We start from the raw sequence: 19,245 nt of genomic DNA, 5'->3' as shown, positions 1-19,245 counted from the left end.
ACCATTCCCCAAAGATGGAGCTGTTAGAGCTGAAAGTAAATTACAGCTCATACATAGTGATGTATGTGGTCCAATGCGGACACCATCCATAGGGGGGCATCTTTACTTTGTCACATTCATTGATGACTACTCCAGGTTTGCTTGGGCTTACCCTTTGAAAGCGAAAGAAGATGTGTTTACATGCTTTCGACACTTTGTAGCAATGGCTGAAAATATGTGTGCATGTAAAGTCCAAACACTTCGCTCAGATAGAGGTGGAGAATACATGTCAAATGCATTCAAGGATTATATGCTTCGAAAGGGCATCAAACACCAATGTACTGTGCCTTATACACCGCAGTAGAATGGTGTAGCTGAGAGGAAAAATAGATCTCTCATGGAGATGGCAAGATGCATGGTGAAAGCACAAAAGTTGCCTCACAAATTCTGGATGGAAGCTATAATGTGTGCAACTCATGTGTTGAACAGGTGTCCAACAAAAGCTTTGAAAACCATAACACAATTTTAGGCTTGGTATAGCCGAAAGCCAACAGTGGATTATATGCGTACATTTGGGTGTTTGGCATATGCACATGTGCCAGAACAACTCCGAACAAAGCTTGATGACAAAGCAATTAAATGCATTTTTGTGGGCTACAGCAATGAAAGCAAAGGATACCGTCTTTATAATCCAACTACACGAAGGATTTTTGTGAGTAGAGATGTGGTATTTGCTGAAAATTCAGAACAGCCCATGGTCAGCTTGTATAAAAGTAATGATACAGGCATACAGGACATGTTTGATGGACTTTTACCCATTGCAATTAGGGGGGATTCAGATCAGCCAGCCCCTACACAAGAAAATCCACATGTAGAACATGTGGAACAGCCAGCCATTCAGCCCCCTTCTGTGGAAGAAGTGGAAGATCTTGTGAGGGAAGAGCAAACAGCCATAGACACAGCCAAGTCAGTGCCAAGATGGTTGCTGAAAACTTTGCAAGAAAGCAAACTTGCAGCTCCACTCACAGGTAGAACAAGGCCTAGTTCCAGCCATGCTTTGAATGTACATCGTGGGGAGTCTGCATTCGCAATGGGTGGTCTCTTTGATTCAGAAGAGCCTCCTTCTTATGAAGAAGCACATGAGAATGAGCATTGGTTGCAAGCTATGCAAGCTGAAATTTCTTCTATCATGAAGAATAATACATGGGATCTTGTGGAATTGCCTAAAGGCAAGCATGTAATTGGCACAAAGTGGGTGTACAAAGTCAAAAGAAAGTCTGATGGTACTATTGACAGGTACAAAGCAAGACTTGTGGCTAAAGGCTACTCCCAGAAAAAGGGAATAGATTATGAAGAGACTTTTGCTCCTACTTCGAGAATGACCACAATAAGATCTGTGATTGCATTGGCTGCCCATAAAGGATGGAAAGTGCATCAATTGGATATCAAAACTGCATTCTTACTTCGAGAATGACCACAATAAGATCTATGATTGCATTGGCTGCCCATAAAGGATGGAAAGTGCATCAATTGGATGAATGTAAGCCCATTTCTACTCCGGTAAAACTAGGTGTAAGGCTTACTATGCATGATATTGGAGAGCCTTTTGAGGCCGGCCTTTATAGCCAGGCAGTGGGATGCCTCATTTACTTGTGTAACACGAGGCCAGACATATCTTTTGAGTGTCTTTGTTGAGCAAATTCATGCACAGCCCAGGCACAAAGCATTGGCAAGCAGTCAAACGCATTTTTCGTTATCTTAAGGGTACCCTGGATCTTGGTTTGTTCTATCCCAGGGGGGGCAACTTGTAGCTTTATGCATACAGTGATTCAGATTGGGCTGGTGATTACGATACCAGGCAATCCACCAGTGGGAATTGTTTTTTTCTTGGCAGCTCATGCATATCTTGGTTGAGTAAAAAGCAACCCACTGTTGCTACATCTACTTGTGAGGCTGAGTACAGGGCAGTCTTTACAGCTACAGTAGATTGTGTATGGTTGAGGAGACTATTGGCTGATCTTCGTGAGTGTCAGCAGACACCCACCACCATTCTCACTGATAGCCAGAGTGCTATGGCCGTGGCACGAAATCCAGTATTTCATGCACGTACCAAGCACATAGAGATTCATTATCACTATGTCAGAGAGAGGCTACATGCAGGGGAGATCAGTTTATCTTATTGCCCTACACAGGATAATGTTGCAGATCTATTCACAAAGGCTTTACCTCGAGAAAAGTTTGAAGCTTTCCGCAAAGCTTTGGGCTTACTCTCATACAGAGAGTGATCTGCTTCCTTGTACAGGTTCACACTTCCACTACAGGGGGGATTTTAGGCATATGCTCACTTATGGTAGTGCTATGTGTGAACAGGGCTTACCCAAGGGCACTTTTTCCCATGTGGTTTTTCCCCTTGGACATCAAGTGTGAAAGGACACATATAATATTTTGTAGTTCTATATTATATGGATGTGGCACACATGCAAGGGTTGACTTGCATTTTGTGGATACCACACTTTTGGCTCTCTCTCTCTCTCTCTCATTTCTGTGTGTGAGCTTCTCTACCCTGCACCTAACCCTAATGTGCAGGTTTGTGTGTGTGAGTGTGTGAGTCCAACACCCAACAAATACTTCCTTTGGACAAGAGACCAAGTGGCACTCAAGTTGCTACTACAGAAGGATCTACTCAAGGACCCAAAGAAAAAAGACTCCCATCAAAACATTCCTAATAAGAAGATAACTCCAATTAAGAAGATGGGTATAATAGAGAAAGAGAGAAACAAAGAAAGTTCTATTAAAGTCTTCAAAAGGCCAAAATGACCTATGAGACCAAAAGGTTACATCATATCCATGAGGTACATCATCCTGGGTACAAAATAGTAATAAAGAAAGATAACAAAAATCTAGAACTATAAAATCTGATCTAGGTACATGAACAGAGAGCTCTCATATCACCCTGATACATCCCTCATGGGCCGCTATGACATGTTGCTCAAGGTGGTAAAATTAAGCCGGTGTGAGAAGGTCCTGCGATGATGGGAGACAATGGCCCGGATCCTCTTGTGGTCGCATGGCCATGGGTGAGGGCCATGGGGTCTGGGGCGTCAAGCTATGCATAACTCAGTGGCTCTGTCGGGTGTCACACCTCTCGGCCGAGCTCTTGCACTAGCCTATGGTCCGGGTATGGTGGGTGGATCAGCCCTCGAAGTGTGGGTATGGAAGAAGTCGGTGAGAGCTCTCTGTGCTGGTCCTCGAGCAGGTGTAGCTAACCTACCAATAATAACTCCATGTTTCACCCAAAATTGGCATTTGTGAGGGTTTAAGGATAAGCGATAAAATTGACATCTTTAAAATACCCATTTTAGGCATGCCAAGCATCTCTGTATCACCAGTGTGAGTGGCCTCAATCCCTCCCGGAGCAGCGGCATGACATGGATGGTGGACTCTGATGTGGATGCGTGTACTACAATAAATCAATGATGGCTCTCTAAGTCCTGTCGGGGTTGGGCCTGTCTATCAGCATGCTGCCTCAGTACGACATCCCTGTGTCATCTGAGCTCCATCGAGCATCTCTGTATCACGAGCCTCACTCCCTCTCGAAAAAGGAAGTGGAATCTCCCCCGTATCTTGTAGTAAGCCAAACAACTAAACATATAACGGGCCTCATCCTCTACCACTCCCGTGGTGCACACTCTACATATCCTCTCCTCTTGTAGGATATTCTTGGCTCTGCCAGCCTCTACTTTGAGGCAGTGGGATACCCAAGCTGGCCAATCGCGAAATGCATAGCATGTGACATGTGTATTTGCATGTATCCCAGGATCTCCATGAATCCATCCTCGGAGAGTCTCAAGAAGTGATCTTTGTAGAATTCACACTTCTTACCCGTCTCTAATGGCAGCACCCATGTCCGATGTGTGTGTAGCCCGAGTAGGTCTAACCGGATGATCTGGTTGATTTCATGTCATGAGAGGTTGAGGTAGGGGGAATCTATGATGTACTGAAATGGGAGGAGACAGTACATCTGTATGCCGTGTGCATGAAACCACTCAACTATTTCCGAATACCATGCATGTGTCGGTAACAGTGGTGGCCACGTGGATGAGGAGAAGGGCAATGCAGCTCATCTCACCCGCACTCTCTCCCTCCCACGATATACTATATAGAGGACTCTAGTGCTAGCCACGGGAGGCGATCTCTGTCAAGAGAACTCTCTGTATAAGAAAGATAATCGTGAGGTGATTACAGTGTAGCTGGATGAGCACTTGCATGTGTACTCTTCACTTACATTCAAAATGAAGGCTGATTTTGATTGCTCTGTCACTTCTAGATACTTTCATTTTGGGAAAAACTTTACCTCCCACGGCTGTGGCTTGTCATCAAAGTGGAATGTCAAGACTCCTTGCTTGAAAATATTCTCAGCAACAATCCCTGCTTCCTCTTCAAGCTGAAACCATTTAGAGGCAACGACAACATGATAAGAATATATTGCCAATTATGAAACAATGATGGTTGATAGGCATACTTGCAGACATGGAGCTAGTTCAAACATTGAATTAATAAAATCAGGTAAGCTAATTTTAGATTGGCTAATTGAAGATAACCTCAAACTTTGTAGTCAAGCAACAGGCTTGCAAATCTTTAAGTAGGCATAGCCCGAGAGACCTAAGCATTACATGGGAACAAGGTGCCCTTAAGGACTCAACTTGCATCATGCTTTGACGAAATCACTTTATTTGCCCCTCTTCATCCAAGAGCATTATCTTTGTAATCCTATACATGTGTTTACGTGTGTGTGTGTGTGTGTGTGTGTGTGATATGGATGCTTCTTGCGTAGAGCTTTTCTTTTTATGTTTCTGATCTTTGGGATACTCTCCATTTCGGAGACCTCCCATCATGTAAATTTATGAGCATATAAATATACTGCACTGGATATTACCCAAAAAAAAAAGTGTGTGTGTGTGTGTAAATTGTTCATCCCTTCCCCTATTTTCGTGCTGCACTACTCCGGTCTCTTCGAGATTGCTAAGATCTTGGCGAGCTTTTTCTCCAACAGTTTGAAGAATTTTCCCAGTCTGTTTAGTTCGTTCTCATAGCTCCACCCGCTTCGGGTGACTATGACTGTACAGTTAACTATTTAATATAAGTAGTGTTTTCACCAAATAAATAAATAAAATGTGTGTGTGTGTGTACAAATTGTTCTGCAAGGTCAAATTGTTCGTCACTTGGGATATCCCATTGCTTGGAATATGTCAGTAAAACAGGCCATATCTTGGGTAAACTTGCATACTGGAAGCTCTCGACTTGGCCTCTGCATGTATGACTGCAAATTGTGCAATCCATCATTATGGCTTATGCACAATTCTATTTGCCTCTTATCTTATGGAGAAAGGTTGATATTGATGCTTTTATGTCTCGAGCATTGGAGCTTTTGTGGAAAACCAAGCATCATAACAAGGGCCTTCGCCTCCTCAAGTGTTCTGCTATTCGTACAACCAAAATGCATCGTGGGCTTAATATTCTTGATTTGAAATACCATGTTCTTGCAAGGAAAACCACCATGCTTTTGGTCTTTTTGGATCAAAAACAGCCATGGGCTGTTATGTTGGCAGACATGTGTCATAGTATTATCACTCGTGCTTATGGTAATTGGCATGTCTCTCATTGGGAGATTGTTATGGGCAGATTCACAGGTAAAATTCCAGGTTGCCCATATGCCACTTATTGCGAGATTGGAAAGAAGCTCTTTCTTCTCTTCAGTGGAAAGGCCGTGATGCATTGATTGGTAGTTCTCTCTGGCTTGAAAGTATACATTGGTCCATGGTATTTATGCAGCTTCTTGCAATGAGAGAGCCACATAAGGCCTACTTTCTTTCGTCCATAGGGATCAACAGTGTTGATGATGTTGTGAATGATGAGGGCTATGTTCTAACATCCCCCCAAGTTTGTCGAAGGCATGGTTTAGGTCTTCATCACCGAGAGCTGTGGAAAACTATAAGGACTTTATTACAACAGTATGAACCTGTTCCACAACTGAATGATGAAGACAAACTCAAAGATTGGCAAATTACTAGTCATTAGTGTCATTATACATTACATGACATTGCAGCCAAACAGGACTATAAATGTTTGCTTCCAGCACCCTGGATCAAGACTCATGCTGATTTGCTTTGGGGCATAACTGAGAGCTTGAAGTGGTGGAAACAAAGACTTCAAACAATATGGTGAAGTAAGTTACCTCTCAAGCAACGTCTCTACTTGTGGAGATGCCTTGTGGGTGTGCTTCCTGTTTCCATGATACTTGCTAAATGCAATATTTCTAGTGATAGATGTTGTAGATGTGGAAGACATGCTGAAACAGTTCCACATCTGCTCTGGTTTTGTAGAATTTCTAGGCAGTTCTTGTAGACACTCGATCATAACATTCAAGGCTCCTTTAGAGTTATTCCTTCTTGCCTGAATGGTTATGATTGCTTTGTTCATTGGATGCGATACTGGGCATTATAGAAGGCCGCTAGAGCCTCAAGAAAGCTTCTCACCGCTTCCATACGCAGTCAGAGCCACCCTGCACCTTCCCCCACTGACTGTGGAGGATATGGATGATGTTGAGCCAATTGCTCCCGATGAACTCTGTAGGCGGAGTGTGGGAGCTCTCAATGGCTTCACTGCATCAAGCTCTCCAAATGTGCCAAGCTACAATGCTGCTACAAATCTCCCATCTTTGGCACGATCCCGGAGTCCAATGATTAGTAGATGGGGCTAGGACTGGAACTACCTAAATGTGAAGGTGAGAGACCTGAAGGGCTAGTCCCCCCACTTCCTCCTCACAAGCCATGACAAACTCAGCCTCTATGGCCCAAGCTACAGGGCCCCATGAAATGATATGGTCGAGGTCCTATCCATTGTGAAAATGCGGAGAATCCACTACCAAACCTGCTGAGGCTTCGGGCAATCTCAAAGACAATGTCGCTGAGACTCCCGAGGGTGACTGCACCTCGAACAAGCTGTTGACCAACCACGTGCCAACCGCCAAACTCTTGTGTGCCAGTATCCAAAGAAAGAGAGTGCTCTTCCAAGGCTGAGAATTGTCCTAGAGTCTCTTCCAAAAATCTGATTGTGAGAGGCCCTGTGTCTGCAAGTGTACTGCAGCTGCTGGGGTGCCCTCAACCTCGCGCATCTAAATCCTGCGGCTTAACCGTGCGGTGTATACATGTTGAGAAAACGTGGTGCTCATGCTAGATCAAGTGTGTGGAGAGGAGAGACTCACAAAATACAAGAACAATATCTTGCTTATTAAGTTGTTTATGAATACAACTAGGCCTTGCTCTATACAAAATGCCTCCTAGCTCCACCTTTAAATAGATGAGCTAGTGGACCTTAAGTCCATTCACACTCACACCCTTTTCTTCCCCTTCTACATAACCTTAGTCTCTTAATACCCTCCCTCAATACCAACTATGAAAGAATAGAATAGGTGGTATTGGACATAGGATGCCTTTATAACATTAGGCGTACAAGGTTTGGAATATAGGTGGAGTTATCTAGGATTTACAACCATGTTCCTAGAGCCTTAGAGGCTAATACAATGATGCCATCTAAGTCTTTGTTTGTTGTCGATGAAGATGTACACCATGATGATGCACCCCACTCTTTGTGCTTGCTTGACTTCTTGTATTTGGCATGCTTTAGACATACATGCCATTGCTTCCACATGCTTTCCACCTCGACCATTCTCACACAATGATCAAAACAAGGCTGCCACCCTTGCTTAAGTGGTTTGCTTATAGATGTTCCTTCAACATGCTTGATGCTTCCTTTAATACCATACCTCCTCCATGGGCAATGAGGTAGATTTATATGGGAAAGGAAAAGAGAGGGTCTTACCACTTGCCTTATGAATTGGGCAAGGGCAGTGTCTACTCCACAATTACAACAACTTTTGTGCATGTTGGTTACATGATACCCATTAGGGTTTGAAGATACAAGCTTAATGAGAGTGAGTAAGTGGTTGAGGTAAATGCTCAAACCAATAAGGTACATCATCCTTGGCTCAAGAAAGAGAGGGCATGACTCATAATGTTGCCAATGCCTCTTACAAAGACAATGCCAAGAGATGTTTAAAATCATGACAAACAACAAGGTAGAGCACTTAGTGATGCTATGCTCAACCTTACAACTCATCTTAGACGATGAAAATGTTGAATATGCAGCGGAATAACATGCCTTGGGCTTGGAAAATGAGAGCATATGGCTTATGACATGCCTATGCCTCTTACAAACAAGAGCCTCAAGGGTGATACATATAAACATTGAAGATGAACACTTAGTGTACATGTGCCCAATTTTAACACCACTCAAAATAATGAGTTTGTTGATGAAAAACCAGAAATCTTCAACCTCTTTGGCTTATGGGATGAAGACAATGGTTCATGGTTGCACCATTTCTCTTTGGAAGAAACGGGTTGACGATGAAGACTTGTAATGTGGCACTTATGGTGTGTGCCCGGCCTCCAATGTTGATGAAGAGAAGCCTCCTTAGTGTTAAAGACCTCCTCCTTTGATGGTTAAGACCACATTAGTGTTAAGCAACACTTTGTTTGGTGATTAAGATCACCATTAGTGTTTAAAAAACACAATTAGTGCTTAAAAGCACATTTTTAGTGTCTAATGATACTTATTTTCGTGATTAGATTTACCATTAGTGTTTAATAACACTCTTAGTGTTTAAAAACACTTTATAATAACTTTCCTTTGTTGGATTAACAGCTTCATTAGTGTTAAACAACACTATTAGTGCTCATAAGCACATTTTGAAAGCCTTGAAAGCTTGAAAGTTGATGTTGATGATGGAGCTTGATGGGAATGAGGCTTATGGATACCTCATGTGGTTGGCCACTCTTCAAAATCAAGATGAAGGATCAGCAACACTCATTCACAAAGGGAGAAACACAGGAATTAGGGTTAGGTCATGTGGGAGACATACACAGAGAGAACAAGGGAGAGAGAGAGAGAGCTGTGGGGATAAGTCAACTCATGAGGCATGAGTGTGTGACTCCCCTATCACACATGTATATTGCACTAGTACACATAGTGCACTTAGTACATTAAAAGTACTAAGTGTACTATGTACTATAACTTATGGGCTTGTACACGCTATAAGGGTGGGCATAACGCCTTTACCCCAACAACCTCCCACTTAAAGGCAAAGTGCCCTTAAGTAAAGGAAAAGAAAAAATCAGCACGTACATGATAATATACAGGGCCATATCAAGGCTGAAAATGGCCTCATCCAATGCCCATCAAGTGTCTGCAATGAGCAAACCGCTCCGGAGGCAAACTCTTTGTCAACAGATCAGCCGGGTTGTCATCCGTGTGAATCTTAACAAGCTGAATTTGCTTGTTCTCTATCACCTCTCTGATGAAGTGATACTTCACATCCACATGCTTCGTCTTTGCATGAAAAACAGGGTTCTTTGCCAACTGGATGGCACTCTGACTGTCACAATGCAACAATGGAATATCCCCTGTATAACCCAAATCAACCACTAACCGAGATAGCCATAATGCCTCCTTGCAAGCCTCTGTGGCTGCAATATACTCGGCCTCTGTAGTAGATAAGGCTGTGCACTTCTGCATCCTGGATATCCATGACACAGCACCTCCTGTGAATGTAAATACATAACCGGTAGTAGACTTCCGGTTATCTGGATGACCGGCATAATCCGAATCCGTGTAACCATGCACTAATGCATCCTGTTTGCCAAAGCATATGCACATATCCTGTGTGCCCTTTAGGTATCTCATGACACCTTTCACTGCTTCCCAATGCTTCTTGCCAGGGTTGGCCATGTATCTAGAAACCACTCCCACTGCAAATGCAATGTCCGGCCTAGTAGCAACCATGGCATACATGAGACTGCCACAAGCTGAAGCATACGGAATCTTGGCCATATCAGCCCTGTCTCTATCTGACTGTGGGCTGTCCATAGCACTGAGTTTCACATATGGAGGCAAAGGAGTACTAGTCTTCTTCCCCCCGTCCATATTGAACCTCTGCAAAACTTTGCCAATGTATTCCTTCTGAGACAAATACAACACATGCTGATTTCTGTCCCGAAGTATCCGCATACCCAAGATGTGATTTGCATCACCCAAATCCTTCATATCAAAGGTTTGATGCAGCCTCTGCTTCAAGGCATCCATCTCCTTACGAGATTTCCCGGCAATCAACATATCATCAACATACAAGATGAGGATCAATAGACTGCCATCCAAAGCTTTCTTGGTGTACAAGCAGTGATCTATGCCACTTCTCCTGAATTTCTGAGATTTCATGAATGTATCAAATTTATGATACCATTCCCTTGGTGCCTGTTTGAGCCCATAAAGACTCTTTTTCAGCTTGCATACAAGCTTCTCCTTTCCACTCACTGCATAACCCTCTGGCTGCTGCATATATATCTCCTCATGGAGATCACCGTGAAGAAAAGCAGTCTTCAAATCCATCTGAATCAAGTCCAGATCATCATGCGCAACCAAAGCCAACACAGCTCTAAGTGTGGTCATTTTGACCACTAGAGAGAAGATCTCATCAAAGTCCACACCATATTCCTGCTTGAAGCCCTTAGCCACTAACCTGGCTTTGTATCTTGGCTTTGCATCTGGTGCAACTTTGAGCCTGTAAACCCACTTGCATGGCAAAACCTTCTTGCCTGCAGGTAAATGCACCAACTTCCAAGTTCCATTTTTATGCAGAGAATCCATCTCTGACTTCATGGCACGCTCCCATAGAGCCTTGTCTGCCCTCTGTAAAGCCTCCTTATAACATGAGGGCTCCCCACAGTCAGTAAGCATCAAATAGTCAACCCCTGGAACAAACCTGTCAGGGGCTCTGGAGGGTCTTGTGGACCTCCGTACCCAATGACCATCATTTGCAGGTTGCTGTCCAGCCTGCATATCACCCATTGGTGGCTCCTGTTCCATGCAATAAGGCTGAAAAATCATGCCCGGTATCTCCTCTAACTGTGGTATATCCATAGGGATATCTTCTGCCATCTCTGGCTGTCCATTTGGACCATTTTCAGCACCATTTAAGGACTGGTTTTCCTGCTGTAATGGCTGATTTACAGCCCTTTGTTGTTGTCCATGATGTCCATCATCATCAAAGATGACTCTGCTAGGCTCCTGTTGCCTTGCAGGCTCCTTATACATGCATGTTTCATCAAAAATGACATCATTGCTGCGTATGATCTTTCTATTCATGGGATCCCAAAGTCTATACCCCATTTCACCTCTGTCACCATATCCTAGGAATATGCATTTGTGAGACTTAGGATCAAGTTTGGTGCGCATTTCCCTGCGTATGTGCACGTACGCAACGCAACCAAATACTCTCAAGTGCTTGTATGACGGAGGCTTCCCTGTCCATACTTCTTCTGGCACTTTCCCACCAAGCCTCGTGTTAGGTGACCTGTTTATAAGGTGAACGGCTGTCATAACAGCTTCAGCCCAAAAACCATGAGGTAATGCAGCATGTGACAACATAGAACGGACCTTCTCCTGAATGGTCCTGTTCATCCTCTCTGCCGTCCCGTTTTGTGGAGGATCATAAGGAGTAGAGAGCTCCCTCTTGATGCCTTTAGCATCACAAAAGTCCTGAAACTGTTTGGACGTATACTCTCCACCATTGTCGGAACGCAAAGCTTTCAGTGTTTTGCCAGTTTGATTCTCAACAAGAGCAACAAACTTCTGAAACACTGAGAATGTATCACTCTTCAAGCGAAGAGGATAAACCCACACCTTGCGTGTGGCATCATCAATAAAAGACAAAGTATTTTGCCCCTCCCAAAGAAAGCTGAGGCATCTCACATACATCTATATGCACAAGCTCTAACTGAGCATCTTTCTGTCCAAGAGCTTTCTTGTGGGGGCGCTGTAGTTGCCTACCATATATACAATGCTCACAAAACTGAAAACTTGAAAACTTTAGAGAAGGCAAGTAACCCAAACGAGACAATTGCTCCATTCCTTTGACACTCATGTGTCCCAACCGGCTATGCCACATAGAGATTTCCGGCAGCTCGGTTGCATTTACATTAGCATGGTGACAAACACCTGCATGCATAAAGTAAAGAGTGTCCACCTTAGAGCCTCTGGCAACAACCAGTGAGCCCTTACTAATCTTCCACTTTCCACGACCAAATGTGGTAACATAATCAGCATCATCAAGCTGTCCAGTAGAAAGCAGATTCTTCTTGATCTCAGGCACATGCCTGACATCATGGAGCATAAGCTGTGAGCCATCTGAAAATACAAGCCTCACATCTTTTGCCAAGAATCTTGCATGCATGGTTATCACCCAAATAAACCACTCCTTCATTGCCAGCAGTATACCTGACAAACAAGTCTCTGCAACCTGTGACATGAAAGGAGGCACCTGAATCAATGATCCATGAGTGCATACCATGACCACCTGTAAGAAGTGAATGGGCATCAAGTGAAGAAGTAAAGAGGACCTCATCCTCACTGCCACCTGCATGTGACACATTGATTTCTTCAATCTTGACTCCACTTTTGCCCTTTGGCTTTACATCTTTGGCTTCATCTTTCTCTTTGTCTTTGCCTTTTCCCTTTTCCTTTTGATCATTTTTCCATTTGTAGCATTGCTTTTTAATGTGTCCCTTCTTGCCACAATAATGGCATTCCAAATCCTTTTTGGAGCGAGACTTGCTCCTTCCCCGTTCTTGGCTTTTTCCCCTTTGCTGGGATCTCCCACGTGCATTCATTGCATTGGACTTTCCAACAGAGTTGTTTTTCCTGTTCATCTCTTCTTGAAGAAGAGCACCCTCAACATCTGCATATGACAGCATAGCATGCGAATTGCTAGTGGCTGTCCTGAATGTGTCCCAACTCTCTTGCAAAGTGCATAACAGAAAAGTGGCTTTGAACTCATCGTCCATTGCCAACTTTTGATTTATAACTTGGCTGACAATACCATTAAACTCATTTAAATGGGCTGTCATAGACGCCCCTTCCTTCATCTGAAGACCTATGAGTTTCTTCAACCAATACACTTTGCTTGAGGCACTTTGTTGGGCATACAAGTCCTGCAATCTCTGCCACATTCCCCAAGCTTTCTTCTCTTCACGAATGCTGAAAAGTAATGAGTCTGACACAGACAACATGATAGTAGATCTTGCCAGCTCATCCATATCTTCCCACTCTTCAGCAGTAAGAGAAGCGGGCATTACACCCCTTTCTTTGATAGGCTTGTGCTGCTTTTTCTGGAGCAACACATTGTAGCACTGGGTTTGCCAAATATCATAATTATGCGAGCCTTCAAGCTTCTTGATATGAAGCAATGAAGAGCTCTCACCTGTGGTTGTCATAGCAAAATGCAACCTGTCAATGCCTGACTCCCTGCAAAATGTGCAAACACTGCACCAAAAGCACACAAAGTGCTCACAGTTATTCTCCCAAGCTTTATCTCCCACTGCGGAAGCACAAATGCAACTTTTCTCCCACTGTATGTGATGAAAACACCAAAATCTGGTTGCTGCAGATTTTGGACAGCACCTTAAATGTGCTCTTTTGCCCTTCCAAAGTACTGTACAGCAGTACCAAGTGCTCACCAATGATGTACCAAACCTGTACCGGCAAGTACAGCAGCTGAAATTGAACCTTTTGGTCACTCAAAACAGTGTACAGCCATGCCAAAATTTGCACAAAGCTGTGCCAAATCTGTACCAGCAGGTACAATAGCAATAAATGCTCTCCTGGCTGTCCAAATGAGTGAAAATCAGACTTTTACAGTCCCGTACACTGCATACAACAGTCCCGAACAGAAATTGGGCAAAAGCCCCTTGACTGCAAGCTGATTTTTGAGGATTCAAGGCATAAATGTCTTGCCTGCTGCTTTGCCAAGCTCAACAAGCATACAAACTTGAAAAGCCCCTTGATTTGAGATCAATTTCTGATCATACATGGTACATTGACGCACATGAAGGCATCCAGAGTGTTCACGATGCTTCCCCCTGGCCACATATACATCAAATATATGAAACCCCCTTGATTTACAGGCACATTGAGTGCTTGTAAGGCATCAGCACATTATCCACAGCATCAAATGCGATTGCCTACATGCAAATCAACCAAATCGGCACAAAAGCCCCTTGATTTGCACTGCAATTTGCTGCAATTTTGCCCAAATGTGCGATTTTTCACATCATACAGCATGTATGAGTGCTTAATTGCACAATTACATCAAAAGCCCCAAATTTTGACATTCAATTTCCTGCAAATTGATCCTGATTGTGACCAATGTCCTGCAAATTGATCCTGATTGTGACCAATGTCACCCAATTTTGCCAATTTTGCTCAAAAATTGAGCAATTCGGCGCCTGTATCTGCTCAATTAATGATTGCAACTGCTCAATTGCAAATCCCAAAAAAAAAAATTGAGGCAAATACCTTGATTTCTGATTTTCTGTTGCAGGAAAGGGTTGATGATTGCAGATGCTGTTGCCGGAGAGGGGGGCAATTGAATTTGGTGCTGCTGCTGCTGAGAGAGCTTATGGCTGCTCGTGCTATCTGCAGTGGGGCATCGACTGACAGCTGGCGATGGCTTACTGACAGTACTGCACCATGGCACTTATGCGCTGCATAAGACTGGCCAGTGGCGGGAAGTGCTTCGACGCCAAGAGGCAGGTGCAGCTATCGCTATCGACCGTTCGCTAACGGACGCCCAATGTTCTTCGCTCGCCTGCCTTCGCTTAGCTGCTGAACTTCAGATGACGTGGTAGCCTTCGCTTCACGCCTGCCTGCTTGTTGACGTATTCGCCTAGCGCCTACACTTGCAGTCGACGACTCGGGTGTCGCCTGACACGCCTGCTTATGTACGTGCACGAGCTGCCACCTCTCGCCTGATTGCTGCCTTGCGTTCGCTTCTAGCCTCTTCACCGAGTAGCAGCGCTACATACGACCAGTTGAAGGCGAGCAGCCCCCACAATACGACCAGAAAAAAAAAAACGACCACAGGGCTGATTACGACCAGCAGACAGGGTTAATTACGACCAGTTCTGAAATCAGATTAGGGCAACTGTAGGATGTGATAACAAGTGCAGCCATCATGAAAAGAGGGAGGGGACCAAGAGCTCTGATACCAGTTGTGTGGAAGAAACACAGGAATTAGGGTTAGGTCATGTGGGAGACATACACAGAGAACAAGGGAGAGAGAGAGAGAGCTGTGGGGATAAGTCAACTCATGAGGCATGAGTGTGTGACTCCCCTATCACACATGTATATTGCACTAGTACACATAGTGCACCTAGTACATTAAAAGTACTAAGTGTACTATGTACTATAACTTATGGGCTTGTACACACTATAAGGGTGGGCATAACGCCTTTACCCCAACACATCACTTGGGTGATTAGAGCAAGGGGGGAAGGATTAGAGCAAGAAAAAAAATCAAGTTGAAGCTTTAATGGAAAGCTTCATGGAGAAGATGAAGGACGCTTGGTTTTTGTCTGCAGCCGGCGCGTCAGTGCTTTGTTGAAGCTCAAACTTGAGCTGTGGAGTCCTCAGTGAGTGGGCTATCAAAGCCCTCAAGCCCCTTGCCTAATGGTGGCCTACAGCCGGCGTATGGCTGTACGGCTAGTACTGCAGCAGAAAAAACGACACCGTCTCCCTCAGTGGGCAATGCCGCAGCGTGGAGTGAAGCTATTCTGCAATTAGCCGTACGAATTGAAGCGCCCGGACCTGCTCTTCATCTCCCATGTTGGAATCTCCTCAAAATATTGCCTCTACAAGTTCGTAGAGCTCCTCCACTGCCAGGGGGTTGAGCTCCACAAGTAGAAGATAAGGAAAAAATGAGGAAAAAATTACCTAATCTACACCACAAGAGTCCTAATCAACCTAGGCTCTGATACCATGTTGAGAAAACGTGGTGCTCATGCTAGATCAAGTGTGTGGAGAGGAGAGACTCACAAAATACAAGAACAATATCTTGCTTATTAAGTTGTTTATGAATACAACTAGGCCTTGCTCTATACAAAATGCCTCCTAGCTCCACCTTTAAATAGATAAGCTAGTGGACCTTAAGTCCATTCACACTCACACCCTTTTCTTTGCAAAGAGCAGGGTATCCAGTGTCTCCTCCCGCTCAGCGGAATCATGCCAAGTCCACTCCCCCGGGTCCCATTAGAGGCACGTGAGCGGCCAGCTCTCCCAAATCCATAACCGCCAGAGTCTCTCCCTGGCCACCGTGGCCGGCGGGGGGTCAATGTGTCACAAATCTGATCACCCTCACCCTCTATAAGGTGCAGCCACTAAAATCATCCAGAGGGGGATCTGATCTCTCGAGTCTACCATGGGGTCCAATAGAAAAAGTGAACAAAGCACAGCTCTCATCCGCGCCATGGACTGCCAAGAGAATATCATGCCTAGTAAACACGCCCAACCATTGCAGGGGGGTTGGGTCTAGGATAGGGGTCAGCCACTCTTGGGGAATAGCAGAGTCGATGTTGAGGTTGAGTCTGTCTCTACCCCAGATCCCAGCTAGCCTCTCCCCCAAGCCTCCAGGGAAAGCTGTCTAAATCATAGTCACACGAAATGGTCGTTTCAGACCCTAGAAACGAGTTTCTCTGTTTTAGTCCCCCATCCATTTCCATGGCCGTTTCTCGTTTCCCGAGCTCCACAGTTGCCATTCAGGGCCAGGAGGTTGAGCTATCGCATCATCTTCAAGATCTGCGCATTACCGACGTTCTTACTCATCTTTAGCCTCTAGCCAAGATGGAGCTTGGTGGATCAGCCCACAGAGACCAGGAAGGGGAGATGGTGACCTCCAGCCTAGAGGTGCTGCTCTTTGCTTTCATGCATACCTCTATCGCAATACCTCTCCCCCCTTCGTACAGGTATCTTCATTGTGATTGATGGAGCACGGAATATGCATACTCTCGCGCTCGGACAGAGTGGCAGTACATGGAGGGGAGGATCCACGCCCACTTGGCTTGACTTCGCACCACGACAGATTGTGACTATTCCTCGTCTAAACCCGCGCCCAAGACTCTTCGAGTGGAGGGCAGTTCCAATAGTTCCGCCTCACACAGAGATTGATATGAGGATTGTCTCATGGAATATTCACGGTTCACGGGGGCCTCAATGCTTTCATAGACGAGGTGTTCTTAGAGGAGATCTTCAGCAAGCTATGGTGGGGGGACCTATCAACATTCTTTTCCTCCAGGAGCATAACCTTACTAAGGGGTGCACCCGCCGCTGCGAGAAGATTTTACCAGGAAGGAGTTGTACTTTTTGGTCCCCATCGTTCGGCCCTTCAAGGACGCAGGGAGGAGTGTGCCTCTCTGTCAGTGAGTAGCTTCTGCCATCTGTGATCAGGAGTCATAGTTCTAGGACGTGCTCAGTGGGTTACCATTCTGATGGGTAGGATAGCGTTGGCTTCCTCAACATTTATGCCATGAATATTGCAGCAGGTAGAGCTATCTTTTGGAGCACTGTCCAACAGGCCCTTCCCCATGCTGATTTTTGGTGCATGGGTGGTGACTTCAATATGATAGAGGCAGCAGAGGACAGACTTGGAGGTGGTATGGCCACAGTCTCACGAGCGGAGCACTCCACCTAGGAGGAGATGATACTGATTCTTAGGCGACAGCACCCTTGGCAGATCCTAGAGTTTGGGCGTAGCCCTAGGAGTCTGAGTTTCTCTCGCTCGGATAAGCAGAGCACAGGCCCCAACCTCTCTTGGCTGGACAGGTTCTACGTCGATGAGTGGACTTGCAGCCGTGGAGGCATGGTTGGTATTCTAGTAGGCACTACTTTCTCAGATCATGCCCAAGTTATTTTGTCCCTAGAGGACCCACGGAGACATGACAGGCATACAAGCTCCAAGATTCCAGACAGCCTCATACAGAACCCTGAGATCTGCAGCTGGATCGAGCAAATATGGGCAGGACTGGACTTTTCCTCAAGCTCTGTAGCGTGCACTTTGGATGATGGCCTGGGGGAGATCAGTGTTTTCTTACAGGATGCAACCCGGAGTAGATTGGAGGGATTTCGGGAGCAAGCGAGGAGTCTGAGGAGGGGCCTAGCCTCTTTACAGCGTGTTCAAGAGAGTTCCCCAGACAGCCCGTGGATTGAGAGTCAGATTGCTACCACTTGCACAGAGATTCGGTCCATTGAGGAGAAGAGGGTGGAGTACAGATATCATGCCAAGGCTTCATTCTGGACTCAAGCCGGTGACAGAGTTATTGGAGATTTCTTTGAGATCATTGGCCCCCATAGGAGGAGAGACGGAATTCGCAAGTGGCGCAGCCAGGATGGAGCTATTGTTACTTACCCCCCACATGTGAGAGCCATCTTTCTTCCGATCTCTTCTCACTAGTGCCCCTTTATCCCCCCTAGGTGATGAACGCTCACAAGAGAGTCTGGAGGCACACGAGAGAGGTGGTTCCCCCCTCCCTTCGGTCTTTTTTATTGACCCTTTCACTTCAGAGGAGCTGGCAGAGGCGGTGACGGCACTACCTAGGGACAAATGCCCAGGGGCGGATGGACTCCCTGTCTCTTTCTTTCTTCACCATTGGGACCTCATGGAAGGTGGCCTTCGCGCTGCCTTCAATGAGATCATGCTCACACGTGTCATGCCAGAGAGGCTCACAGAGGGCTTGATACATTTGATTCGCAAGGAGGGTGGTGACAGATTGGAGATCTGGCAGTGGAGACCCATCACCCTTCTAGGGACGGCGTATAAGATTTTGGCCGAGGCCATCAACAAGCGACTTCAGCCTTCTCCCAGACTTGATCCATGACACTCAGACTACGATCAGGCATTCTGGACAACATCTTTACATTTTTGGGAGGCGACAGCTTCGGCCAGGATGCGACAGCTGGACCTCATTGTGCTACTCGTAGACTTTGAGAAAGCTTATGACAGGGTGGATTGGAGCTTTTTGGAGTTTGGAGGGCACTGTGAGCCGGATGGGATTCCCCATGGAGTGGATTCGGGGAGTCTCAAAACTTTATTCAGCACCACACAGCCATGTTCTCATTCAGGGAGCGATTCCCCCTTTCCCGCTCAGTTTGACAGGGTTGTCCTCTGGCACCGTACCTCTTTTCGTGCACAGGGGAAGGCGCAATCCTTGAAGTCTGGTCTCCTAGGCAGAGTTTGCAGGCGACACAGCAGCCTACCTCGCAGGAGATGTAGGGAATCTTCAAAGATTCCTGGAGGCAATAGAGATTTTCTACCGCCCATGCATC

General features: G+C 45.4%; 1 protein-coding gene across 11 annotated transcripts in view; it reads right to left on the bottom strand.

Annotated features, from left to right (window-relative positions):
* Positions 1–19,245, bottom strand: part of NUDX1 (nudix hydrolase 1) — an 87,584-nt gene that overhangs the window by 22,378 nt on the left and 45,961 nt on the right. For all 11 annotated transcript variants that reach the window (XM_086810629.1, XM_086810630.1, XM_086810627.1 and 8 more), the window contains exon 3: positions 4,334–4,423. In XM_086810629.1, coding sequence (XP_086666755.1) covers positions 4,334–4,423 — 90 coding nt within the window. The remainder of the gene's footprint in view (positions 1–4,333; positions 4,424–19,245) is intronic.

This window comes from Cibotium barometz, chromosome 16, assembly GCF_041138505.1.
Source record: "Cibotium barometz isolate CiBa-2024 chromosome 16, ASM4113850v1, whole genome shotgun sequence".
NCBI lineage: Eukaryota > Viridiplantae > Streptophyta > Polypodiopsida > Cyatheales > Cibotiaceae > Cibotium > Cibotium barometz.
The sequence above is the reverse complement of the archived record's forward strand: the minus strand, read 5'-3'. Positions and strand labels throughout refer to the sequence as shown.